The sequence below is a fragment of the Hyperoodon ampullatus genome (assembly GCF_949752795.1).
Source record: "Hyperoodon ampullatus genome assembly, chromosome: 15".
NCBI classification, from domain to species: domain Eukaryota; kingdom Metazoa; phylum Chordata; class Mammalia; order Artiodactyla; family Ziphiidae; genus Hyperoodon; species Hyperoodon ampullatus.
The window spans coordinates 17,235,045-17,253,176 of NC_136928.1; the positions used below are offsets into that span (position 1 = coordinate 17,235,045).

The 18,132-nt window shown below is 39.5% G+C and overlaps 1 protein-coding gene across 3 annotated transcripts; it reads left to right on the forward strand.

The window, feature by feature from the left end:
* The first annotated feature begins 41 nt into the window (after positions 1 to 41).
* LOC307064644 (large ribosomal subunit protein uL30m-like) lies at positions 42 to 17,797 on the forward strand. 3 transcript variants are annotated; one of them, XR_013811298.1, is made up of 7 exons: positions 42 to 162; positions 5,164 to 5,241; positions 6,675 to 6,755; positions 14,888 to 15,034; positions 15,242 to 15,310; positions 15,394 to 15,577; positions 17,740 to 17,797. XR_013811298.1 is itself a non-coding variant. In XM_079721301.1 (6 exons), the coding sequence occupies exons 2-6, from the start codon at positions 5,191 to 5,193 to the stop codon at positions 15,524 to 15,526; spliced, it is 486 nt and encodes a 161-aa protein (XP_079577427.1). In that variant the 5' UTR covers positions 42 to 162; positions 5,164 to 5,190; the 3' UTR covers positions 15,527 to 15,616. The 3 variants fall into 3 exon arrangements, 2 of the variants coding, with proteins under 2 accessions (XP_079577427.1, XP_079577426.1); XM_079721301.1 differs by lacking the exon at positions 17,740 to 17,797 and having other exon boundaries at positions 15,242 to 15,315; positions 15,394 to 15,616; XM_079721300.1 differs by lacking the exon at positions 17,740 to 17,797 and having other exon boundaries at positions 15,394 to 15,616.
* The last annotated feature ends 335 nt before the right edge of the window (positions 17,798 to 18,132 follow it).

Below are 18,132 nucleotides of genomic sequence, written 5' to 3' on the forward strand. Positions count from 1 at the left end.
TCTCTTTTTATGGCGCCTGAGTGGGAGGGACTCGGCCGGAACTAAAATGCCAGGGTGTGTGCACTGTGAAGGCCGAGTTTGAGTGTGGCACTCTGTGTCCTTTCTCTGCTCCGGTTCCCCTGAGTGGTGAGCTTCAGGCTGAAAGACACTTAGGAATTGCTGGTGAGTGGGGAATGAGTGGCCGAAAGTAGTGCATTTTTGCCAGGAGTACATATCTGGGAACCCTGTGCAGATGCGGATTGATTTTCTCCATTCAATTCTGTGTTTACGGCTCACAGTAACCTGAATGGAACTACGTCCAGGTACTGTCCCTTGGGCTCCCGAAAAGCCACTGGCCGGCTGGATCCCGTTTCCCAGTTTGTGGAGTCCCGGGACGCGGCATGTGGAGCCCCGCCTCCTGGGGCTCGAGGGCAGAGCCGCCTCGGCTGGGCAGTCTGGCGGGAAAGGGAGTTCAAGTATGTTTTAACATTTAATGTGCTTCTGCTTTATGCATAACTTCGGCTTTCCTCTGGGGTCAGCCTAACTTGAATTGTTGATGGAGATACAAAATTGCCTAATTTAAAAATTGCCGCATTTTAGAACGTAAATCCTCTGAAGTTGGCAGTTAAAATATTTACCGTTTTACTAAAAGCCGTGATTTTGCAACCGCGTTTTGATCGCCACCTACCCAGAGCTGCTTTTTCCGCGGTTTTTTGTTTAGTTCTGTTTATTCCAAGAGGCACTTCGGACGCCTACCTAGAAGGCATTAGGAGTTCAAAGAGACATTTCTTGCCTTCAGAGTTGTCGCTTTATTGAAAGGGAAATCCTATGTTCTGCATTTTCAGTAGTGCCCCCCCATTTACCATTATGTCTCTTTAGAAAAGGAATTAGTTTTTTTTAAAGAACAGTTACACGCATGGTCGTTGTAAAAGAGTAACAACAAACCTATCAGACATTACGGGGGTGTGGGACGTCGGGGAGGGGCGGAAATAGCCCTGGTAGCCAACCCTCCTCTCCCTGGGTATGCTAACGTTTCTCTGATAGCCTTCCAGAGTTCTTCTCTGTTCACACACACATTCACAGACATCTTTTTTTTTTTTTTAATTAATGGAAGTGGGATCATACTTCTCATATGGTGCATTTATTTTCCTGCTTTTGTCTTTGCAAGAGAAACTTAATTGTACGGTGAAAGACAGTATAATTGCTTCAAGGTCCAAGAGTTATGTGCCTAATTATTAAGAATAACCTTTATTGAAACTTACAACTTTTGACTGTCACACATTCTGAAGTATGTAAATGACACTTCATTCATTCAGCAAAAATTAATTGAGTGGCTGCTACGTGGCAGTGCTGCTTTAGGTAGATGCTTGGGATACATCTGTGAATAGACAGAGCAAGCCTAAAACAAAAGAAAATTTTAAAATCTTTGTGCTTGTGGAACCAACATGCTGTTGGGTGGGAAGAGACAGTAAACCACAAACCTAACAAAAAATTAAATTATGTTAGAAGATGTTAAATGCTATGGAAAGAAAATCAAGGAGAGTAAGAGAGATTGGGAGTGCTGACAATTGTAGTGTGGGTCAAAATGTTAAATAATGGAATCAGGGTAGAACTCATTGAGAAGATGAGACTTAGGCCAGAAATTGTAGGATGTAAGAGAGTTAACTATGCGGATAGCAGGGGCATTCCAGGAGAGGGAACAGTCAGTCAAGGGAGTATGCCTGCCTGGCAGTTTCCAGGACCTGCAACGGGGCCAGTGTGTGTAGCGATTGAGCAAGAGTATGGAGGTGAAATCCTCAAGGCGCGGGTTTAGCACTGGCTGTCACTCTGATTGAAATGGAGAGGCATTGGAGCTTTTTAGTCTTGTAATAAATAAACTTTTAATTTTGGAATAACTAGATTTATGGAAACGCTATGAAAATAGTATGGAGTTCCTACATACCCCCCACACCAAGTTTCCCCTTTTACTAACATCTTACATTAGTATGGTACATTCGTTATAATTGATGAGCCAGTATTGATACATTATCAACTAAAGGTCATACTTCATTCAGATTTTCTTAGTTTTTTTTTTTTTTTTTTAAATACATGGACTCCCGAATTTTTTTTAAATTAATTAATTAATTTATTTTTGGCTGTGTTGGGTCTTCGTTTCTGTGTGAGGGCTTTCTCTAGTTGTGGCGAGCAGGGGCCACTCTTCATCGCGGTGCGCGGGCCTGTCACTATCGCGGCCTCTCCCGTTGTGGAGCACAGGCTCCGGATGCGCAGGCTCAGCGGCCATGGCTCATGGGCCCAGTTGCTCCGCGGCATGTGGGATCTTCCCAGAGCAGGGCTCAAACCCGTGTGCCCTGCATTGGCAGGCAGATTCTCAACCACTGCGCCACCAGGGAAGCCCAGATTTTCTTAGTTTTTACCTGATGTCCTTTTACTGTTCCAGAATCCCATCCAAGATACCACATTATGTTTAGTTGTCAAATGCTTCTCTTGACTATGACAGTTTGACTATGACTTTCCTTGGTTTTGATGACCTTGACAGTTTCGAGGCAGTCAGGGATTTGAGGAGGTCCTAGTCAAGTATTTTGTCCAATGTCCTTCAGTTGGAGTTTGTCTGATATTATTCTGTTAGAGAAGTGTTAGGGGTTTTTGGAAGGAAGACATAGAGGTGAAGTGCCATTGTCATTCCATCATATCAAGGATACATGCTATCAACTTGACTTTTATCACAATTGATGTTAATCTTGATCACCCCCATGACATAGTGTTTGTTAAGTTCCTCTAATATAATGGTATTTTCCCCCCTTTCTATACTATATTCTGGTAACAAGTGTTTAAGTATAGCCCATGCCTCAGGGTTGATAGCTTTACTCCACCTCTTTGAGAGGGGAGTATCTACATAAATTATTTGAAATTCTTCTGTAAGGGAGATTTGTTTGTTCTCCCTCATTAATTAATTTATTCATCTATTGATATCAGTATGGACTCATGGTTAGTTTATGTTTTGCATTATAAACCAATACTTTGTTACTTATTTTGTTGCTCATATTATTTCAGCTGTAGCCACTGGGTAGCTCTTTTATTTGGCTTCTGGTCCCTTTGACATACCCCCATCATTTTGATTTTTTGAGTAGTTCCTTTCTAGCACTAGGTGCTCCAGACTCATCATTATATATTCCCTGCTACAGCCATATAATCAGCCATTTCTCCAAGGAGTCCTGGTTGTTTTTTTTAGAGAATGCCATTAGAAACTAAGATCTGGGCACTGGGCATGCTCATCGCTACTGGGATGCCTTTGCCTTTAGGTCCTCTCAGCTAACAGAGCTAACCCATGTGTGTATATGTATCTATAATTATTTCTATATCCAGCATATCTATATTAAGCTAAACATGAGTTCCAACACTAATCCTCTGTCATTGGATCACATGGATCATTGTAGTCTTCCTCTCTGGCCTGTGTGTAACCTCCTACTCTAATAATGAGAAACCTGGCTCATTGGAAGGTTTTGAGCTGAGGAGTTGACATTATCTGATTTCGGACTTAATGAGATGATTGCTGCTGTGGAGAAAAGACCTTGGGGAAGTTAGAATAGAAGCAGGAAGGCCAGTTAGGAGGCTCTTGTTGAAATCTAAGTGATAAGAGAAAGATTTAACAAAGAGTGAAGCTAAATAAGTTGGGTTAGTACCTAACGCTTAACTTGGGAGGAATGAGTATGGTAGAGAAAATGATTTAGCATTGTCTATTTGATTGGAGGGCGGGAGGATTAAGCGTCTCTTCTAAAGAAGCCTTGATACAAGGGATCTAAACAACCGGCCAAGCAAACTGGATGATTTGAACTAGAAATTGCTCTGCTGTATTGTAATGTTTGAGGTCTCAAGTCTGAATGGCAGCTCTGAAATTCTGATGTACTTCTGAATTCTGAGTTGAGCGGACCATGGATCTAACCCATTAACTGATTCAGACATTCATCAACAAACACTGGGTGCCTACTCTCCATCAGATGGTGTGCCAGATGCCGAGAGTAGAAGACGAACAAGACAAAATTCTTGTTTTCAGGGCGCTAAGGATATAGTAGTTAACTCTTCTCAAACTGATACGTAATTAGTTTTGAGGGACTGGTTCGGTTGCTGAGACTTTTTCTGAAGTCAGGCCCTTCTAATGGGACATCTCGCATTGATTCCAGTAGCTTCATTGCTTTGTCCACACCACAGGAAAGACCTGCAGAGCTTGAGTGAGCCAGAATCTGGTGGGCACTGAAATACAGCACTTGCCCTATTTTGGCATGTTAGTGTATTCTTATTATAGCTTTGTAATAATTTAATGATATTATAATAGTAAAAACTACCATTTATTGAGGGCTTCTTATGTGCCAAGTACTGTTTTAGGTGTTTTCAGAGTACTTCATTTGCAAGATAGGTATTATTTTCTTTCTGTTCTTTGGGGGAAAAAATTGAAACATACAAATTAAGTAACCTGTCCAAAATATACATGTAGTTCATGAACTTAATCTTTCTGCATTCAGTTTAAGTTTAAGTCAGTAGGCTATAATTGTTTTTTGTCTAAATAAACATGACTTTTAGTTTATAAATGCAATGCATGTTCGTTAAGAATAGTCTAAAAATATAAATAAGCAAAAGAGAACATTCTGCTTTATTTAACAGAAGGGTGTTATGATTTAGTGAAAATGTGCTGTATTAGGTATTAGGAGGTTTGGGTTCCAGACCATATACTCTCTTGAAAGCTGGATGCCCTTCGGTAAATGATTGAACTCTCTGGGATTCATTTTCCTCATAAATAAAGTAAGAGCGTTGTCAGTTCTAATTAGGAGTTTGGATTTCTTCAGTCTCTTCCAGCTTTTCAATTTTTTTTTGATTCTATAGCAAAGCATTCTTTATATCTGCCCTTGCTGTTGAAGATTTTTTAAATGATAGTAACTTCCATTGCCTATTTTTGTTGAATCAGCCTAGGGTGTAATTTAACTCTTTGGTGAAAATGGGATATGGTTAATGTATAATTACTTCCTATGGTTTTCTTGAACTCTCAATAAAACATCTATTGTAACTTAATTCTTGTCCTTTGTGTATTAAAACAATCAAGATTTTGCTGTTAAACTTCATCCAGTTTTTCAGTTTGAGCTATCCATTTCTAAGACATACCTGACCCACAGATCTGTTTTCTACTTCTCACAGCCCCTAAGGAGAACAGTCACCACACTCATGGCAGGGATTTTGCGCTCAATAGTTCAGAGGCCCCCAGGCAGACTACAAGTAAGTATTTCTTTTCAAGAATTATCTTTTTTTTTCCTATTCCTTAAGAACTTTTTCTCTCTTTTCTAATTAACAAAACATACAGGCAAGTTAAAAATTTAAGTTTCTTTATATATATATATATATATATATATATATATATATACTTTTTTAATGTCAAGGGTTAATTTTATTTGTGGTATATCTGCTGTTTTATCCCTAAAGATCTGAAATCACAAAAGACCTTTTCCTGGAGACAATGCTGGTAAAAAATGTCTAGTGTTGATTCCCCATGGCCCACCTTAATCTTTTGAAAGTTTTAGATGTTTTTTTCCCTTCAGTTATGAAAAGTCCATTTTCAGTAATAGAAAATTAGAAAAATGTAGAAAAGCAGAAAGAAGAGAAACAATTTCCCAGAGACCATTAATGTTTGTACTTTCATGTATTTCCTTCCAGTCTTTTAGAAATTTCAGTGGTGCAGCCTAATCTATTCATGAGGTCCAGAGTCTAGATAGGACCTGCTGCTGCCTTTAGATAATAATAATGCCAGGTGCTTTACGCACTTACCTTAACCTCAGATTAATCCTGGGTGGTAAGTATTATTTCCTTTTTATAGCCGAGGAAACCGACCTCCGAGAGGGTAAGTATCTCATATGTCACAGCTGGTACGTACAGAGCAGGATTAGAGGCCCAATGTTCCTGGTATGTCAAAGCCCATGTCCTTCACCAGTCTCCCCCTAACCCCCAATTCCCTCCTGCTTATTCTCCCATTGTTGATACCATCTCTGCAGTACAGGGAGGGCATGAAGGGAATGATTATTTCCCACCCAGAGGAGTTTCCTGGTATGAAGGATTAGCAGTGAATCCTTTTTCTTCAGCAGCCTGAGAGAAACACAACTGGAAGATTGTAGAAAGGGAACAAGAGATAGGAAATAGGAGTTGATGGCATTCTTGGGACTAGAAAGAAAACTGGAAACTCATTTTGGCTTTCTTTTACCCTGTATTGCTGAAGCTGAATTATTGTATGTTGTCTAGAGCACACTGACAAACTACAACCTACAAGCCAAATTCAGCCCACCACCTATTTTTGTAAAAGTTTTATTGAAACATAGCCACACCAATTTGTTTACATATTGTCGACAACTGCTTTCGCCCTCCTGTGGCAGAGCTGAGACTTGGCTGTGGAAACTGTGTAGCCCCAGAGCTGGAAATATTTACTGTCTGGTTCTTTACAGAAGAATATTGCCAACTGCTGGTCTAGAAGTTTATATTTAATGTGCTTTTTCTTTATGTTAGTGGTAAGATGAGATGTATTCATTCAGCTAGGGGGCTGAGATAAATGTTTACTAATTACAGGTTAGGTGAGAACAGATTTTGTCACCTAAAAATTGGTAGGTTATGATTTCTGCACTAGATAGAGTTCTAAAAATCAAATGTTTTATGGCATATTTTAGATGATGACAAAAGGTGTGGAGCCCCTTGTTTGTACAGATTGGATTCGTCACAAATTTACGAAGTCAAGAATTCCAGATAAAGTAAGTTTTTACGTTACTGTTTTTGAAAAACATGTTACTGTTACCGAGTCCAAGCTCACTCTGCTCACCGCAGGACAGGCCAATAAATTGGGAGATGAGGTGTTAGGGCAAGGAATAGCGACTCTTATTTGGAAAGCCGGCAGACCGAGAAGATGGCAGACTTTCTGAATCTATTTTTGAAACGTCATTTTGCTTCAAACCTCCAATAGCCTTATATCCATTCTGGAAATTTCTGTAGACTCAGCATAGTTAAGCTTAGTTTAACTTCTCCCCGTGCATTGCTTTTCCTATTTTTTTCTACCTTAGTCACACAGAACCACTTACTTTTCCTGAATATTTCATGCTCCTCACACTGTTTCTTTAATTCTTCTCTCCTTTTCTTTGGCACACCTACCCCATCAAAATCTCTAGAAAAATACCCTTCATCCTACCCACCTGGAGGCAAATACTGCTAACACCCTCCACATACTTTTCTGTTAAATATTTTTGAAGATGTGCATCATCTTGGCTATAATGCTTCTCCAGCTGCTTTCATCATTTAGCAGTGTAATGTGAACCCTCTGTGGATAAGTTAATGATTGAATAATATCTTTTTTGATTAAAGTACCATCTTTTTTTTTGGCCTTTCTCAGTCTGATTCCCCAGATGTATGACTCTTGACCTAATGTTTTTGACACCTTTATACATATAAGGATAAATATATATATATGTATACATATATATACACATACACACATACACACACATATATATATAATTGTTAGAATCATATTTAGAATTTAGGGGAGAGACCTTCAAGATGGCGGAGGAGTAACACGTGGAGATCACCTTCCTCCCGACAAATACATCAGAAATACATCTACATGTGGAACAACTCCTACGGAACACCTACTGCACGCTGGCAGAAGACCTCAGACTTCCCAAAAGGCAAGAAGCTCCCCACATAACTGGCTGTGTGGCTGACAGTGTCTTCGTGCTCCGGCCAGGTGTCAGGCCTGTACCTCTGAGTTGGGAGAGCCTAGTTCAGGACATTGGTCCACCAGAGACCTCCCGGCTCCACGTAATATCAAACGGCGAAAGCTCTCCCAGAGATCTCAATCTCAAACTGAACACCCAGCTCCACTCAACGACCAGCAAGCTACAGTGCTGGACACCCTATGCCAAACATCTAGCAAGACAGGAACACAACTGCACCCATTAGCAGAGAGGCTGCCTAAAATCATAATAAGGTCACAGACACCCCAAAACATACCAGCAGACATGGTCCTGCCCGCCAGAAAGACAAGATCCAGCCTCATCCACCAGAACACAGGCAACAGTCCCCTCCACCAGGAAGCCTACACAACCCACTGAACCAACCTTAGCCACTGGGGGCAGACACCAAAAACAACGGGAACTATGAACCTGCAGACTGCGAAAAGGAGACCCCAAACACAGTAAGTTAAGCAAAATGAGAAGACACAGAAACACACAGAAGATGAAGGAGCAAGGTGAAAACCCACCAGACCAAACAAATGAAGAGGAAATAGGCAGTCTGCCTGAAAAAGAATTCAGAGTAGTGATAGTAAAGATGATCCAAAATCTTGGAAGTAGAATAGAGAAAATACAAGAAACGTTTAACAAGGACCTAGAAGAACTAAAGAGCAAACAAACAAGATGAACAACACAATAAATGAAATTAAAAGTTCTCCAGAAGGAATCAATGGCAGAAAAACTGAGGCAGAAGAACAGATAAGTGACCTGGAAGATAAAATAGTGGAAATAACTACTGCAGAGCAGAATAAAGAAAAAAGACTGAAAAGAATTGAGGACAGTCTCAGAGACCTCTGGAACAACATTAAACTCACCAACATTCAAATTATAGGGGTCCCAGAAGAAGAAGAGAAAATGAAAGGGACTGAGAAAATATTTGAAGAGATTTTAGTTGAAAACTTCCCTAATATGGGAAAGGAAATAGTCAAGTCCAGGAAGCGCAGAGAGTCCCATACAGGATAAATCCAAGGAGAAACACGCCAAGACACAAATTAATCAAAATATCAAAAATTAAATACAAAGAAAAAAAAAGCAGCAAGGGAAGAACAACAAATAACATACAAGGGAATCCCCATAAGGTTAAGAGCTGATCTTTCAGCAGACACTCTGCAAGCCAGAAGGGAGTGGCAGGACACATTTAAAGTGATGAAAGGGAAAAACCTACAGCCAAGATTATTCTATCCAGCAAAGATTTCATTAAGATTCGACAGAGAAATTGAAGCCTTTACAGACAAGCAAAAGCTAAGAGAATTCAGCACCACCAAACCAGCTTTACAACAAATGCTAAAGGAACTTCTCTAGGCAGGAAACACAAGAAAAGAAAAAGACCTATAATAACAAACCCAAAACAATTAAGAAAATGGTAATAGGAACATACATATCGATAACTATCTTAAATGTAAATGGATTAAATGCTCCAACCAAAAGACACAGGCTGGCTGAATGGTTACAGAAACAAGACCCATATATATACTGTCTACAAGAGACCTACTTCAGACCTAGGGACACATACAGACTGAAAGTGAGGGGATGGAAAAAGATATTCCATCGCAATGGAAATCAAAAGAAAGCTGGAGTAGCAATTCTCATATCAGACAAAATAGACTTTAAAATAAAGACTATTGGGGGGCTTCCCTGGTGGCACAGTGGTTGAGAGTCCGCCTGCCAATGCAGGGGACACAGGTTCGTGCCCTGGTCTGGGAAGATCCCACATGCCGCGGAGCGGCTGGGCCCGTGAGCCATGGCCACTGAACCTGCGCATCCGGAGCCTGTGCTCCGCAACGGGAGAGGCCACAACAGTGAGAGGCCCGCGTAAAATTAATTAATTAATTAATTAAAAATAATAGTAAAATAAAATAAAGACTATTATAAGAGACAAAGAAGGACACTACATAATGATCAATGGATCAATCCAAGAAGAAGATAAAACAAGTGTAAATATTTATGCACCCACCATAGGAGCACCTCAATACATAAAGCAAATAGTAACATCCATAAAAGGGGAAATCGACAGTAACACAATCATAGTAGGGGACTTTAACACCCCACTTTCACCAATGGACAGATCATCCAAAATGAAAATAAATAAGGAAACACAAGCTTTAAATTATACATTAAACAAGATGGACTTAATTGATATTTATAGGACATTCCATCCAAAAACAACAGAATACACTTTCTTCTCAAGTGCTCATGGCACATCCTCCAGGATAGATCATATATTGGGTCACAAATCAAGCCTTGGTAAATTTAAGAAAATTGAAATTGTATCCGTATCTTTTCTGACCACAAAGCTATGAGATTAGATATCAATTACAAGAAGAAATCTAAAAAATACAAACACATGGAAGCTAAACATTACACTACTTAATAACCAAGAGATCACTGAACAAATTAAAGAGGAAATCAAAAAATACCTAGAAACAAATGATAATGAAAACACGACCCAAAACCTATGGGATGCAGCAAAAGCAGTTCTAAGAGGGAAGTTTATAACAACACAATCCTACCTCAAGAAACAAGAAACTTCTCAGATAAACAACCTAACCTTACACCTAAAGCAATTAGAGAAAGAAGAGCAAAAAAACCCCAAAGTTAGCAGAAGGAAAGAAATCATAAATATCAGATCAGAAATAAATGAAAAAGAAATAAAGGAAACAGTAGCAAATGCAGTAAAACTAAAAGCTGGTTCTTTGAGAAGATAAACAAAATTGATAAACCATTAGCCAGACTCATCAAGAAAAAAAGGGAAAAGACTCAAATCAACAGAATTAGGAATGAAAAAGAAGTAACAACTCACACTGCAGAAATACAAAGGATCATGAGAGATTGCTACAAGCAACTATATGCCAATAAAATGGACAACCTGGAAGAAATGGACAAATTCTTAGAAAGGTATAAGCTTCCAAGACTGAACCAGGAAGAAATAGAAAATATGAACAGGCCAACCACAAGTAATGAAATTGAAACTGTGATTAAAAACCTTACAACAAACAAAAGTCCAGGACCAGATGGCTTCACAGGTGAATTCTATCAAACATTTAGAGAAGAGCTAACACCTATCCTTCTCAAACTCTTCCAAAAATTGCGGAGGAAGGAACATTCCGAAATTCATTCCATGAGGCCGCCATCACCCTGATACCAAAACCAGACAAAGATACTACAAAAAAAGAAAATTAAAGACCAATATCACTGATGAACGTAGATGCAAAAATCCTCAACAAAGTACTAGCAAACAGAATCCAACAACACATTAAAAGGATTATACACCATGATCAAGTGGGATTATCCCAGGGATGCAAGGATTCTTCAGTATATGCAAATCAACCAGTGTGATACACCATATTAACTAATTGAAGGATAAAGACCATATGCTCATCTCAATAGATGCAGAAAAAGCTTTTGACAAAATTCAACACCCGTTTATGATAAAAATCCTCCAGTAAGTAGGCATAGAGGGAACCTACCTCAGCATAAGAAAGGCCATATATGACAAGCCCACAGCCAACATCATTCTCAGTGGTGAAAAACTGAAACCATTTCCTCTAAGATCAGGAACAAGACAAGGTTGTCCACTCTCACCACTATTATTCAACATAGTTTTGGAAGTTTTAGCTACAGCAATCAGAGAAGAAAAAGAAATAAAAGGAATCCAAATGTAAAAGAAGTAAAGCTGTCACTGTTTACAGATGACATGATACTATACATAGAGAATCCTAAAGATGATACCAGAAAACTACTAGAACTAATCAATGAATTTGGTAGAGTAGCAGGATACAAAATTAATGCACAGAAATTTCTGGCATTCCTGTACACTAATGATGAAAAATCTGAAAGAGAAATTAAGGAGACACTCCCATTTACCATTGCAACAAAAAGAATAAAATACCATGGAATAAACCTACCTAAGGAGACAAAAGACCTGTACGCAGAAAACTATAAGACACTGTTGAAAGAATTTAAAGATGATACAAACAGATGGAGAGATATACCATGTTCTTAGAATGGAAGAATCAGTATTGTGAAAATGACTGTACTACTCAAAGCAATCTACAGATTCAATGCAATCCCTATCAAACTACCAATGGCATTTTTCACAGAACTAGAACAAAAAATTTCACAATTTGTATGGAAACACAAAAGACCCCGAGTAGCCAAAGCAATCTTGAGAAAGAAAAATGGAGCTGGAGGAATCAGGCTCCTGGGCCTCAGACTATACTACAAAGCTACAGTAATCAAGACAATATGGTACTGGCACAAAAACAGAAATATAGATCAATGGCACAGCATAGAAAGCCCAGAGATAAACCCACGCACATATGGTCACCTTATTTTTGATAAAGGAGGCAAGAGTATACAATGGAGAAAAGACAGCCTCTTCAATAAGTGGTGCTGGGAAAACTGGACAGGTACATGTGAAAGAATGAAATCAGAATACTCCCTAACACCATACACAAAAATAAACTCAAAATGGATTAAACGCCTAAATGTAAGGCCAGACACTATAAAACTCTTAGAGGAAAACATAGGCAGAACACTGTATGACATAAATCACAGCAAGATCCTTTTTGACCCACCTCCTAGAGAAATGGACATAAAAACAAAACTAAACAAATGGGACCTAATGAAACTTAAAAGCTTTTGCACAGCGATGGAAAATATAAACAAGATGAAAAGGCAACCCTCAGAACGGGAGAAAATATTTGCAAACGAAGCAGCTGACAAAGGATTAATCTCCAAAATATACAAGCAGCTCATGCAGCGCAATATCAAAAAAACAAACAACCCAATCCAGAAATGGGCAGAAGACCTAAGTAGACATTTCTCCAAAGAAGATATACAGATTGCCAGCAAACACATGAAAGAATGCTCAACATCGCTAATCATTAGAGAAATGCAAATCAAAACTACAATGAGGTATCACCTCCTACCAGTCATAATGGCCATCATCAAAAAAATCTACAAACAATAAATGCCGGAGAGGGTGTGGAGGAAAGGGAACCATCTTGTGCTGTTGGTGGGAATGTAAACTGATACAGTCACTATGGAGAACAGTATGGAGGTTCCTTAAAAAACTAAAAGTAGAACTACCATATGACCCACCAATCCCACTACTGGGCATATAACCTGAGAAAACCATAATTCAAAAAGAGTCATGTACCACATTGTTCATCGCAGCTCTATGTACAATAGCCAGGATATTGATGCAACCTAAGTGTCCATCAATAGGTGAATGGATAAAGAAGATGTGGCACATATATACAATGGAATATTACTCAGCCATAACGAGAAACGAAATTGAGTTATTTGTAATGAGGTGGATGGACCTAGAGACTGTCATGCAGAGTGAAGTAAGTCAGAAAGAGAAAAACAAATACTGTATGCTAACACATATATATGGAATCTAAAAAAAGGGGGGTTTTGAAGAACCTAGGGGCAGGACAGGAATAACTGTGCAGACATAGGAAATGGACTTGAGGATGCGGGGAGTGGGAGGGGTAGGCTGAGATGAAGTGAGTGGCATGGACATATATACACTACCAAATGTAAAATAGCTAGCTACTGGGAAGCAGCTGCATAGCACAGGGAGATCAGCTCAGTGGTTTGTGACCACCTAGATGGGTGGGATAGGGAGGATGGGAGGGAAATGCAAGAGGGAGGAGATATGGGGATATATGTATATGTATAGCTGATTCACTTTCTTATAAAGCAGAAACTAACCATTGTAAAGCAATTATACTGCAATAAAGATGTTGAAAACAATAAAAAATAGAACTTAGGATCATATTCTTAGAATTAGTAGTTACAGAATATATCATATATACACACTCATCATGGTGTAGAAGAAAGAAATACAAGATCCTGTTACACAGTGGTGTGGAAATTTGGTTTTTTTGCTCAATATATTATGACCATCCTTCAATGTTAGTACTTACAAAGATAGTAAACCTTATTTGTTTTTTTTTTGTTTTTTTTTTTTAATTAATTAATTTATTTTTGCTGTGTTGGGTCTTCGTTTCTGTGCGAGGGCTTTCTCTAGTTGTGGCAAGCGGGGGCCACTCTTCATCGCGGTGCGCGGGCCTCTCACTGTCGCAGCCTCTCTTGTTGCAGAGCACAGGCTCCAGACGCGCAGGCTCAGTAGTTGTGGCTCACGGGCTTAATTGCTCCGCGGCATGTGGGATCTTCCCAGACCAGGGCTCGAACCCGTGTCCTCTGCATTAGCAGGCAGATTCTCAACCACTGCGCCACCAGGGAAGCCCCTTATTTGTTTTAATGGTAGCATTATAGCCAGTAGGATTCATCATAATTTATTTGCATCGTATTTTATTTAGTTATATTTTAGTTTTATTTAGAATGTATGCATCATAATGTATTTAGCTATTCTCTTGAGGAATATAGATTTGGCCTTTAAAATTTTCAGTATTGGGCTTCCCTGGTGGCGCAGTGGTTGAGAGTCCACCTGCCGATGCAGGGGACACAGGTTCGTGCCCCGGTCCGAGAAGATCCCACATGCCGCGGAGCGGCTGGGCTCGTGAGCCAGGGCCGCTGAGCCTGTGCGTCCAGAGCCTGTGCTCCACAACGGGAGAGGCCACAACAGTGAGAGGCCCGCTTACGGCAAAAAAAAAAAAAAAATTCAGTATTACAAATAGTGTTATACATACATCCTTATTCGGGGTTGCAGTGAATACGTACTTTTTATAATACTCATGTGTTATTGTCATTGTAAGTTTTTGTTTGTCCCCCTACTTGAATGGGGGAGGGGATGCAGCCCAAGGCCCAGCTCATAGAATGCAATATATTCTCTTGACATTTGAACTCTTTAGTGTCATCTGGTTGCTCCTGCTTTTCTCTTAATAAAAGCAAAACATAACAAACCCTTGCCTGTGTGGTATTTTTCTTAGAGTATGAAATTCTTAGACTCCATCTATCTGAGTAATCAGCCTGGTAGAAATGTCAATTTGAGGGTTAGGATTATAGAGCTATTAGGGATGAAATCATTATGTAGTTGTTTGAAGGTTTTTTTAAGGAAAAAACAATAAAGGAGGTACATAGAAGCTGTGTAAATTGAAAATTCACCATTTATAATTCTTCCTTTCCAGGTTTTTCAGCCTTCACCTGAAGATCATGAAAAATATGGTGGGGATCCACAGCAACCTCATAAACTGCATATTGTTACCAGAATAAAAAGTACAAAAAGACGTCCATATTGGGAGAAAGATATAATAAAGATGCTTGGCTTACAAAAAGTTTGTAACTATTTTAGTCATCTTTAGTGTTGTTTAAATTTGCTTTAAATTTTCCACTTTTAAAACTTTCTTTAAATGTATTATTTCATGTAATATATTTGGAAGTTTGATTTAGACAGAATGAGCCTACACCTTAACCTTTTCCTGTAACATGGGACCATCTGTGCTTTTGAAATTGATCCATAACATTGTTTCCTTTGTTTGTAGGCACATACTCCTCAAGTTCACAAGAATATCCCTTCGGTGAATGCAAAACTGAAAGTGGTTAAACATTTGGTAAGGTTTGTTGTTTGTTATTCCAGCAGTTTCTTAAGACGTGTTACCTAGTATAACTCTAAAAGCATTCCCTTATGTCACAGAATCAAGCCCCTGAAGCTGCCACAAGGTCTCCCAACAGAGGAGGACATGTCCAGCACGTGCCTCAAGAGCACTGGAGAGCTGGTGGTGGGGTGGCTTCAGAACCCCACGGACCAGGAAGTGAATAAGTCCTGATGGCCTCGTGGCTTCAGAGTAAAAAGTGCAAGTCATTTCTATTTAAAGATGGTGAGAAAGTGTTCTCATTAAAATATGTTTTAAATTCTAGTCATTTTCACTGGCTAAACATGGTGTGATTCGTCCTTAGGTAGGCCTGGAGGTTTTAGTGCTATTAATTGGTTTAATTCTTTCCCCTTTCCCTCCAGTAGTTTCACTGGAAAATGGGTAAGGATGGCAGTGTTTGAACATGTGGGTTCAGATGTCACCTTAGCAATCGTCGTTAACTTTTTTTAAAAATTGTTTTCTCGTTTAATTGAATTCAACACATTCTATGAGTGGCCCTTTGAGTGAAGAGTGTGTTATGTGTTGGAGAAATCCAGAGCTGACCAGAATGCGGTCCCTGCCCTAAAGGAGCTTAGTCTGTTCCCCTGGAGAACAGAGATTCAGCCAGAAGCATTAGACACTGGGTGCAGCTGGACCAGCTGCTCTGTGCTGTGGTGTCTATAAATACGTATGTGGACTTGGCTTCATTTTATCCTTAAATTTAATACCCAAAACAGTATCTGTTTTCTAATTATAAATCTCATTTGGCCTAAACTTTATTGATGTTCCTTGAATTCCTAGAAACCTCTGCCAACAGTTGAGGTTGCTATTTAAAAGAAAGAGAAGGGAAAAATCATCTAGGGAAAGTTGTTTTATTTCCTTTTATTCTATTTCAGATACCTGGAGGGGTGGGGAGAAGTAAGAATTTTAAGAGAGGTTCAGTACTGGGAAATTCTGTGGCAGCTAACTAAAGATGATGCTGAGGACTCAGGATTCTATTGCCCTTTGTTTTCCTTGTCTCGTAAAATTTGGCTCAGGCAGCAGTGACATTGGCATACTCACTGCTTGTGGTCCCAGCATCTGTCCTGTCATAGAGTTTTGGCATCAAGGAGAAGTGCTGTGTGAAGTGAAGCCAGATATCATTAATTAATAAGCTTCAAGGCAATCACACTTTCAATTCCACAATTATTGAATATCCAGTATATGTACGGCCTGGAGAGGATATAAAGCAGAAGGACACTAACTTCGAAGGGCTGGGTCTAACTGGAGAGAGACCTGTGTGCCTCAACAGAAGCTGTCCTTGCTGGAGTTGGATTGAGGCCAGCTGTATAAATATTGATAAAAGCAGCCCCTGCTAATGTTTTGCTGCCTCTTTTACTAGGCTAATATTAATGTTTAAAACGGGGAAAAGACAGTTGCTTAATTTTTACCCAAAGAGTCTAATAAAGTTTTGGTAAGTAATTTTAACCTCTGCTGCTCATGACTAGAGGAAAATACCTGAATGTTAGGTTGGATATTTAGAAATGAAATTGCCCAGAAGAGGAAAAGCCTGTAGGGAGATGAGCATAGGCTAGAGCATTTGTTTTCTGTTGTCACGTAACGTATTAACCACAGTCTCAGCCGCTTAAAACCACACGTGCTCATCACCCTGCTGTTTCTCTGGGTCAGGACTCTGGGCACAGCTTAGCTCGCTGATCTGCTTAGGGTCTCACAAGGCTTCAAGAAAGACATCAGCCAAAGCTGGGTTCTCCTCAGATCCTTGACAGGGCAGGTATCTGCTTCCAAGCTCTCCCAGGTTGTTGGCAGAAGTCATTTCCTTGTGGTTATAAAATTCATGGCAAGTTGCTTCTTCAAAACCAACACTGGAGTGAGAGACTTTAATAAGATGGGTGCTACCCTCTTAGGTAATCATATAAATGCAGTGGCCTAGATTCTGTCTCCTTTGTTGCATTCCATTGGTTGGAAGCAAGTCACAGGTCCAGCCCACACTCAAGGAAGAGGGGAATTCCACAAAGGTGTGCCCACCAGGGGCCAGGATCAGGGAGGCCTCTGTAAAGTCAACCTGCCGAGCCCAGTCAGTCCATCCTTAAGTTGGATCCAGGGGATTCCCCAGAATGATACTCCTTTGCCTCCCATCATTTCAAACCTTACAAGGACTTCTTCTGTCCTGTCTTTGTGTCTCAGAGAATTGCTTTATTTCAGAAGGTTTTTCTGGCCACTCCTAGGTGACCATTGGCCTTTGGTCAGGCTCAGGGGAGACAAAAAGTTACCCAAGCAGTATTTTTAAGGGCCATTCCAGTTCTCAAGGTCTTCTCAATCTAAATGGTGCCTCTTTCAGGCCAAACACGTGTTTTCTTCATCTTTTCTTGTTAACAATACTAACTAGTATGCTTATCATTCTGTCACAGTTTCACCAAGGACAATTTGGAATTGCGCTGGCCATTTTAGGGAGCTTTTGACACGAGCAACATTGTATGTTTGGGAGGTACTTTAGAACAAAAAAGAACAAAAAGTGAAGAAACCTCCATGAAGACATTATTTGTTTTTCTTTAAAAAAAAAAAAAGACCATTTTATTTAATGTAGAGGATATTTAATATCCTCTCCTTCCTTTCTATACTTTGAGGAGTATTAAATACTGGCTTTTTGATCACACAGCTTGATAAAAATATCAAGGGTCCAAGTTACTGTCTAAACCATCTGTTGCTCTCTTTTTATGTATTTGTGTCAAAATCTGTTTTATACATTTAAACTTTTCTCAGCTTTAAGACCTTGGTAAACAATTAATTAATTAAAACTGGAA

Bases quoted from the DNA above. Each gene is read 5' to 3' on its own strand.
- LOC307064644 (XM_079721301.1), top strand. From the start codon at position 5,191: ATGGCAGGGATTTTGCGCTCAATAGTTCAGAGGCCCCCAGGCAGACTA. The intron at 6,756-14,887 runs GTAAGTTTTTAC...CTTCCTTTCCAG, and splicing joins AGTCAAGAATTCCAGATAAA to GTTTTTCAGCCTTCACCTGA. The intron at 15,035-15,241 runs GTTTGTAACTAT...CTTTGTTTGTAG, and splicing joins AGATGCTTGGCTTACAAAAA to GCACATACTCCTCAAGTTCA.